General features: G+C 38.6%; 1 protein-coding gene across 5 annotated transcripts; it reads right to left on the bottom strand.

Moving 5' to 3' along the window:
• Positions 1 to 1069: 1069 nt before the first annotated feature.
• On the bottom strand, positions 1070 to 9189 carry LOC122063202 (probable receptor-like protein kinase At1g49730). Of its 5 annotated transcripts, none has more exons than XR_006135253.1 (10): positions 8920 to 9188; positions 7535 to 8086; positions 5124 to 5414; positions 4780 to 5041; positions 4653 to 4705; positions 4493 to 4560; positions 4269 to 4358; positions 3981 to 4065; positions 2070 to 3900; positions 1070 to 1675 (listed from the first exon to the last, which is right to left on the bottom strand). XR_006135253.1 is itself a non-coding variant. In XM_042626918.1 (9 exons), the coding sequence occupies exons 2-9, from the start codon at positions 8139 to 8141 to the stop codon at positions 3356 to 3358; spliced, it is 2001 nt and encodes a 666-aa protein (XP_042482852.1). In that variant the 5' UTR covers positions 8142 to 8153; positions 8920 to 9189; the 3' UTR covers positions 1070 to 3355. The 5 variants fall into 5 exon arrangements, 2 of the variants coding, with proteins under 2 accessions (XP_042482852.1, XP_042482851.1); XR_006135254.1 differs by having other exon boundaries at positions 1070 to 1499; XR_006135255.1 differs by having other exon boundaries at positions 1070 to 2358; positions 3252 to 3900.

The following is a 9189-nucleotide window of genomic DNA, read 5'->3' as shown; positions in this document are numbered from 1 at the left end:
ACCTCTGAGCACTTCCTTGGCTTCCTAAAAACTCTGAAATAGTTCTTCCAAAAAAAAAAAAAAAACTTTGAAATAGTCTTTGGATGAGCCTCATAGAGGCGATAAGCCAAACACCTGGCAGGCTTTACTTTTGTAGTCTTTGGGGGCCATGAGACTAAGAGCCATGCACCAATCCTGCGCGCGGGGGCGTAGACTGGGAAGCTTGTGGCACGCGACCTTGTGCCATGCCAAAATAGAAATTCCGGTTGCCTTGTATTCGAATGGTTAAAATAAAAATATGTTTCTTCACTGTTTTTCTCTAATCTGTTTTCTTTTTTGGTTTTTATATTTTTGAAAGAGAAATTTTTTGACCGAGTTTCCTAAGGCCACCATGGCCCCGACCCAAAACAATAGGGTGGAGAGAGGGGGTCCTATCTGGACCACCCCATTGTTTAGCTACCAGTGAAGAAAACTGTCTTTTCTTTTTCTAACATATTCTTACCATAACGGAAAGTGTTAGCAGAAAGTGAATCTAAAAAATACAGCTGTGCCAAACACAGCCTAAGCCAGCCTGATTTTAGCTATATAAGCCAGGATTGAGATGATAGTAATGGTTTGAATCAACCAAAGACACTGAAATACTAAACCAAAGCATTAACTTCAGCAAACAAAAATGAAACAAAGCCAAAATGGATTGGGGAGGGGAAGAAAAGAGTCTCTTAAAGTTTGCACAAACATTTGAGTACAGCTCCTCAGGTCTCCAATCGATTAGATCAGTTATCTAGTCCTTCATAAGTGCACACACAAGTAGTAAGCTTTAAGTTTTATCAGTCTTCCAAGACAAAAGGGCCATTGGGTATTCATGTTTCCACTTGATACATGTTTTGGTGGGCAACCATCGATTTTAGTTGGTTTGAATCTATTTCAAGAAGCAGGCCATAATCATATCATATGGTTATGCATAGAAGCACTGGAGTTACCTGAATTCATTACAATTTTGTGACTAGACAGAAAATAAAGGAGGAACAGAAACAAGAGGCAGTAAAAAACAAAGGAATGGGGTAGATGAGAGAAAAGTTTCAAGCAAGGGTGGACAAGGAAACAAACAAGATCAATCATTAAAAAATACAACAAACATTTATTGACACTACCAGGAAAAATGGCCAACAAAAAATACCTGTTTGTAGTTAAAGCTCAATACAGGTAAACATCTCCATTAATCATCCTTGCAGATCATCTCTCCAGTCCATCCTCTCAATCGCAACCGAAACTTAATTAAATTGCTCATCTCATCATCTGGGGGTACTAGCAGCAATTCCAGTTATAGCAGGACAAACCTCATCCATATGGACCAATCTCACAAACTGAAAACCTTAGCCCTTAAGCCATTGCGCCATTGCGCCATTGCGCCATTGCGCCATTGCGCCATTGCGCCGTTGCACCATTGCACCATTGCACCAGCCCTCACTAGCAGGTAAAGTCAACTGGTGATATACCCATGACAAGAGGGAACTGCTGTCCTACAGTCACATCATGCATGACTTTATAGCCAATGCAACATATCTTGGCTGCAAATATTACTAGAAAATGATGCCATAAGTCACAAGTCCTTTTGGTAATATTGTTACCACCCACACCACCATATTTCCCTTTTTTTCCTTTTTTTTTTTGGTAAAGCACCACCAGATTTCTCAGCCTAAAAGCAAAGGAATACCCAAAAGGTGATGGCATTTTACAGAAAAAAATTATTCAGTCTCCATTAGGTTGCAAGGGAAATAAAGGGAAGGAAAGTGAAATCAAATCAATACTAATCATTCAAAATCTGATTACTAAATTTTACTTTACTTTGCAACCAAAATCCCTTTGATTTGAAAAGGAAACTAATAATGATAATATCTGAAAAATATAATTGCCAAATAAGATAGGAGTTTTAAGTAGGTTACCCAATCATGATTACCAAATTACCCTTTTCCTTTTTAAAATCAATTTTACTTCCCTTCCCTTCATTTTACTTGCAAACAGACAGGAGGCTCAAGGAATAATTGACATGGAAACGTCTTTGACACAATTTTAGTGACCACATTATTCACCTGTACCAGAGACATGGGATGAATGCAGGAATGGAACAGCATTTAGATTTAGTAATTCCCCTCTGCATCTGAAGTTCTTAGGGCAAGGTCCTTCAGAAAAGGAGTACCAGCTGCCAGTGGAAAAGTTTCCAAGGACTTGAGAGTAGGACTGCGGCAAAACTTCCTGTAACATGAGGGACAAACTGACCAATGTGCCAAGAGTCATGTGCGAGCTGGAACAGACCAAGCAATTTTTGATGTGGTTGATGTAATATCCCTATCTCAACATGCTTCAACTGCATCTTCACCACTGTATTGGATACAACAAGCAGCCAAGTGCTGTGAATAGACAAATTCAATGGAGTTGCCAATGACAGCCCACCTTATCTCAATTATCCTGCTTTGGTCACTATTTTCCACCAAGAAGAGATTTCAAATGGCAAAGAACTTCAGCAAGATTGTGACTAATATCAAGGTGATTCCTTTTGAAAGGATTTTTTTTTTTTTGTCACAATAGGAATGGATACAGAATCTTCAAGCATTTGGCTCAAAGCAGGACTTTAATTTCAACAAAAGAATATTGTCTCAAGCCCTGATTGACTAACTGGTAATTTTAATTTCAAGACGGGTCTTCTTCAAGTTAGCAAATGGGTATTTGTGGACGGTATTGTAAATAAAAAATTACAGATGAAAAAGACAGGGATACAGAAAAATTGCAATAGATTTTACGTCAGGTCAGAAATTGTGACAGGTTTGAATAAAATCTAATTGAAATTTACATTACAAAGTGTAAATATCTCAGATATTTGGAGAACAAGGAAAAAAGAAGTTACATATAAAAAAAAAATAAATAAATAAATAAAAAATTAAAAAAAGACTAACACTAATACAACTTTAAGAATTATCCAAACCATCAATCTCAATTTTCTGACTGGGTGGCTTGGTTACTTGGACCACAATTTTTAAACAATACAAGCTGAAACACTTTTAACTCATATATTGTTATTAGATATTCTATATCTCATCTTTCAAAGGGGGGAAAAAAGAAAAAATTAGTAATTCCATGCAACATAAAACAAAGAGCATGGCAATCCGTCACCATTTTGGATCTTTCTGGTAGTTAATTATCTCCAGCCTTATATTCAAGAATGAAAGTCTATACCAATAAAGAGGAACACCCTACTAAAGCACATGATCCCTTACCTGGCAACCATTGCTAGGCCCAAATAACAATTGAGAGCTTGCAAACCATCATAGGTGGCTGAAGACAGCTGAGTCAGAGAAGCACCATCTGGCAGCCCCTCTATTCAAACAGAGAAAATTCCAGGAGGAGATTGTGGAGAGCCTGTTTCAAATAAAAAGCTCCTGCTACAGTAGGACCTAGATGTACTTGAAGATGAAGGAAGACACCTTGCATCCCCACTGTGAAAGATCCCCTCAACCTTTTGCATCTTCCCTTTACTATTCCTTGCCATACCTTCAGTGCCATCATAATCTTCATCTTGCATATCCTGTATGAAACCACTATGCATCAGATCTGAACTCTCATATAGAAGCCTCAAAACCTGCTTGATTGAAGGCCTTGCCCTTCCTTCTCTTTGAGTACACCATCTCACAATTGTCACAATTGTATGAAGCTGTTCCAAGTCAAAGGAATCCCCTATGGAAGGATCCACAAGTTCAGGTAGCCTAGATTCTGTTGCCATGAAAACTTGGGACCATTCCACCAGATTCCTACAGTCTTGGATTGCTCTCCTTGCCGTTACTAGCTCTAGCAACAGCACACCATAACTGTATACATCACTCTTCTCAGTCAGCTCTTGAGTTACCATATATTCAGGATCCATATAACCTGCAAACACTCTAAGAGTTATGTCCCTTTAAAACAAATAATAAGAAATAAAATCTGAAACTTCAAAGATCTTCAATTACCAGGAGTTCCCCGGATATCAGTGTTCACTGGTTCAAAGCTAATCGCACCACTTTTTGAAGCATGTGCAAGGCCAAAGTCCGCAACCTGAAAAAGAGTACAAGGGCATGGGCAAAAAATAAAATTAAAAAAAAAAAAAAAGTAGCAGTGGCAGAAGCTGATGTTACGTCTTTAAATAGTGAAATGGTAGAACAAGATTGGTGTAGAAATAATTATAATAATGATTCCATAAATCCTCAAGGCTGAACTAAAGACAAAAAGTTTGACATACAGCTAGCCATGTGCAATACCTTTGCAACAAAGTTCTCATCAAGTAAAATATTGCTGGACTTTATATCTCTGTGGCAGAGAGGAGGATCACAATAAAAATGTAGGTATTCCTGCAAATGAGAACATAAATGGGGCATCCATAAGTAAAATAAGTCCAGAACACAGGTTAGCTCGGTTTAAACCAAAAAGATCCAAGCTACCAAATTAGAATCAACTGGTTCCAGTAACAAGATTTATGGATTACCAGAGCATTAGCCACATCAATGGCAATCTGGATTCTTGTTTGCCAACTCAATGGAGTTCCCCCAGGAGCTGAATAAATGGATCTTAGTTAGTGAACAAATTAATTAATGAATACTGATTATAAAATGTGTACCAGAGAGAAACAGGCTGGAAATTCATACAATCAAGATGATCCTTTAAGCTTCCATTTTCCATGTACTCATACATCAGAAATCTGTGATGGGGGAAAGAAAATGTTAGATGGTACCGGTGCATGCAGGTCAGTGAGAAATACAATAGACAAATTACCTCTCATGTTTTTCAATGCAAAATCCCCTTAGAGCCACAAGATGACGATGATGCAGTCTTGCAAGAAGTTCCATCTCTCGGCAGAAATCATCCTCTCCTTGCTCTGAAACTTTGTTCATCCGCTTCACCGCTGCCACAAATCCATCAGCAAACTGAGCCTTGTAGACAGTTCCAAATCCTCCTCTTCCTATGACTGTGCTGAAATTGTTTGTAGCCTTCTTTGTTTCCTTATAGGTGAACTTCCGGATCATGGATGATGGACCTGCACACATTACCATCAGATTTCGGTTCATGTATCTGAGGATCAAGCAGAAATTAGACCTCAAAGAAGCCAATAACCCAACCTTCCAGACATTTTCGGTTCAGTCGAGGTGGTAAAGCTTTCCATGGGGTCTTGTCAGGACTTTCTGAATCCTCTAGCTCTCTGCTTTTTCTACGAATGAGAAGTATCAATATTATCAGCAGCAGAACAGCCACCAAAGTAACTGCAATGCCGACACCTAGGATTACCGTGAGGTGGTTGGTATGATGATGTTCTTCAAAAGGTAATCCAACCACGGACTGATTGGGGCTAGCAGCAGCTAATGGACTTGGAGACGCCTCGGGTACGAGCAAAGGTGGGGATGGCACTGAAACTACCAATTTAAACAAAAGGGGAGGGGGGGGATCATTACCACAAATGTGCAACTACAATAAAATCCAAATCCTAAGGATTTTTATTTTTGAGTTAACAACATTCGACGTATAAACCATTATAGCAATTTATGGGTAAAACTAATAACAACAAAAAAGCCTCATCCCAACTTGATGCGGTCGGGCTACATATATCCAAACAAGGACAAGAAAAAGGAAAAGTAAAAAATGAAAGGAAACAGATGACTAAAAACAGTAACAAAGTAGAACACAGCTAGATTGAAAGTTCTTACTACCTTTCTTGGATAATTTACATTTTTTCTTTTTTGGATAGAGTACAAAATTCTGTTGGGCACATTGCTGAAAAGAAGTTGTGCACAGTGTATATGAAGCATTGCAACAACAAAAAAATAAAATAAAATCACATGATATCACATCGCCCCACCTCAAAAGACCCCCCAGGAATAACTAGATACTTAAGGTGTCATAACTCATAATTCCATGTGACAAATAAGATCCAAAACTTTTAAGTATATCATTGACTACAAATATTAAAAAAGCATCAAAATAAAAATAGCCAGACACTAACCAACTCAAATAATACATACAAAAAACAATGTAATTGTTTTGATAAATCATAAAAAATGATTATGATACAGCCAGAACCTAGTGGATCCAGATGGCAAGTAGTAATTAACCAAAAGAAAAGGGGCCCTGCAGGTAAGGTTGTACAAGTGCCCTGTGCAAATACTACTAAGCTCGACCTCTTTTCCCTTCCACCAAGTACACAAAATCAGACCATTTCATTGAAATCAACAATCAGGAGCAGAAAAATCCTCTCTTCCCAACAACGGTCAGGATTTTCTTGCAAAGAGCAAGGACTCTTCAATCAAAAGCATCACTGGACATTCACAAGTGAGGAGGTCTAAGGAAGGAACAGGATGATAATTTGTCTAATCAATTTCCAATTCCCAAAAAATCCAAAAGATAAAATGGAAAACCAAACATCATTAAGATCCATTGAGTTTCATATGAACTTACATTCATGCCCTAGCCAGCTCTAAAAGAATCAGCTTAATAATATTCTTGCTAGGAATTCTGTCAAAATTGAAATCAGTACTAGAAGGCCTTGGGAGGAGACAATCAGCTCCAAAGAGCTTCAGAAGAAGTGGAATGATGGTAGAGTAGACTTAATCCTTGGTTACTGCAGAAATTTCCCATCCAACAGCATAGTTTAAAGTAAAAGTTCACAAAAACCAATGGATCACATTCATTATAGACACCTCATCACAAACACATATCTCTTCAAGATGTGCTCCAAAGTAACTTCATGGGTTAAATTGTTTCCGTCCAACTTGAGAAAACAACCACGTTGAGCCAATATTTAACTAATTTTTTTCCCAAGTAGACCCATGGCACAAAAAACTGTTTTCACATAGTCTAATGTTTATAAGCTCCGATTTACATAAATAATTTACAAATAGTTATTCGAATTCTCCTGATTAGTAAAAGAAAGATCCAGAATAAACCCGATTTTTTATATGACTGATAATTTCTCCTTTTTTTCTTTGTTCAAGGAATATTGAAAAGATTTCTTCCACTTTCTCCAAAGGTGAACTGATATGTATGAGAACTTCCAATATGAATAAAAAAACAGATTGGAGCAGTTAGATCTCGACAGAACAAATCGGGAAAAGATCTTCACTTTAATTCCTATTCTACAAAGAGTCCAGATATTGATACATTAATCTCATTCTCTTTGTAGTAAAGTCGTTCATAGTTTCGCTTCATTTATCATTTAGTTCAGTCTTAATTTAGGGTTATTCTCTGTAAAATGAAATTAAAAAAAAAAAAAAAAAAAAAAAAAAAAAAAGGAGAAGAAGAGAGAGAGCGATAGGTAGAACCGTAGAACCCCCTTTAAAGACGATTTCAGAGGCACATATAAGTAGGGCATCAATAAGGTAATGGTGTTCAACTATGATGAAAGCCACACAAGAACTGAAAATGTTACTCATTTGAGATTTTTTTTTAATTATTGGGCAAAATATGATATTTATTTGGTTAAGTTTTCTTACAATTTTCCATAAAAAACTCGTAACCATAACCTCCAACATAGGCATACCTGGAGAAACACTAGGCCCTTGAACTCCAAAGAAACAGCTTGCCATTTCATTTGTAGATACGTTGTCACCTTGGCTTGCAAGTGCAGCAAAAGTGGCATCCCGGCAGGTACTAAATGTCAGGTTATTGTCTGCTCCTACCAGATGTTTGAGGTATACAATGCCGGCATTTATGCACCTTCTACAACTACTCCCCCCCAAAAGTGGCAACTTACAATTCTCTGTGACATTACCAAACCGTGGAGATTGCAGCATTTGCATGACAGTTGTTCGGCCCTCGCACTCATAATTAACTGGAATTTTAGTACCAAGTGCACAAAAAATTGTAGCATTTGGAGGCACACCATTCAGTTCTAGAGTTCCAGATATGGAATGAAGGCAGACCTCAGATAACTCTGAAGGGACCCCCAGGTTGCTTGTCAAATTGGCATAACGAGCAATAGAAACTGCAACAAAGGCATTGATATAACGGCAGCACTTCCCTCTGTCACCATTATTAGAGCACGCAGAAGCTGCCAGGGTAAAATTTGATGCACTTAAGTCCAGGGGGCAATCTGCACAGGAATCTCTTGTCAGACAGCAATGTAATTGAAATGAATTCCCTTGCATAGATGACTGGCCCTACATTAAGCACATAAACAAAACCACTGACAAATATCACATTAAGTAACAATCAGTCAGGCTATAAGCAATTCCATTATATGAGATGTGCAATAGTGAATGAACATCATGAATCAAGTATAGTGGCACTGAATCTAGGCTGAAACTGCAGAAAAAGCAAGTGATCCACTAAATGCAATCCCAGGAAAGCAAACATAAAACCTAACCAAATAAACACCAAGCCGCAAATTCACCACCATCAGCAATATTCCCGCATAAAAACCCCAGATTTAGGATATATAGACGCAACCTAAACGCCCATAAAACTGGAACCAGTAAACAAAATTAAGGCATAGTTGAATAATTTGTGAGAACTTCACTTCTGAAAGACGAATCTACCCAAACACCACCAGTGATCGTGCCAGAACTCCAACATCTAAGAAATAAGAGGCCACCAGAAAACCAAAAGAAGAAAACTTGGTGAGCCCAAAAGGTTGAGAATCTGGAGAGTGAAAACACTTATTTTAAAATGCGGAACAACCCAACAATAACCATTCCCCAAATCACCATTTCCTCGCAAAATGAATGCACAGATCCAAGGATTTGCATTCAATTAATGACGTTAAACTAAAGGGTAGAATAGTTAGAGAGTTGAATGTTCACGGGAGTTTTAACACATTGTAGCCATTTTTCCTCCTCCCCACCCCCTTCCCCCGGGGCCGGAAACAGCCTTACTCCTAACAAGCTTAAGATCAGAGTAAGTAAAATGCTTAAAAGAGAGAGATACCTCCTCCCACTACCATCCGCTGCAATTTTAGGAAAGCGAGAAAACCCACAAGCACGGCCGCTCCTCCGTGCACTACCATAGCGAGAAGCAAAGAGAGAGAGAGAGAGAGCTAAGGCTTTGAGTGCTAAAGGAGGAGCATCTCCGAGGTCGCCACAAAGCCGCCGCCGTCTTCTTGAGCTGTGAGGGTAGTGGAGAGTGGAAAGTGAAACACAGTGCGCCCCATGAGAGTGAGTGGGTGATGGGTCTGGGTGGGTCCACTAGACTGACGGC

Source organism: Macadamia integrifolia, unplaced genomic scaffold, assembly GCF_013358625.1.
Source record: "Macadamia integrifolia cultivar HAES 741 unplaced genomic scaffold, SCU_Mint_v3 scaffold125, whole genome shotgun sequence".
NCBI classification, from domain to species: domain Eukaryota; kingdom Viridiplantae; phylum Streptophyta; class Magnoliopsida; order Proteales; family Proteaceae; genus Macadamia; species Macadamia integrifolia.
This window is presented reverse-complemented; position numbering and strand designations above follow the sequence as displayed.

Excerpts from the sequence above, each read along its gene's own strand:
- LOC122063202 (XM_042626917.1), bottom strand. The coding sequence starts at position 8,998 with ATGGTAGTGCACGGAGGAGCGGCCGTGCTTGTGGGTTTTCTCGCTTTC. Across the intron at positions 8,087-8,919 it reads GCGGATGGTAGTGGGAGGAG|ATTGCCCCCTGGACTTAAGT; the intron begins GTATCTCTCTCT and ends ATTCCTGTGCAG. Across the intron at positions 5,415-7,534 it reads AGGGCCTAGTGTTTCTCCAG|TTTCAGTGCCATCCCCACCT; the intron begins GTATGCCTATGT and ends TTAAATTGGTAG.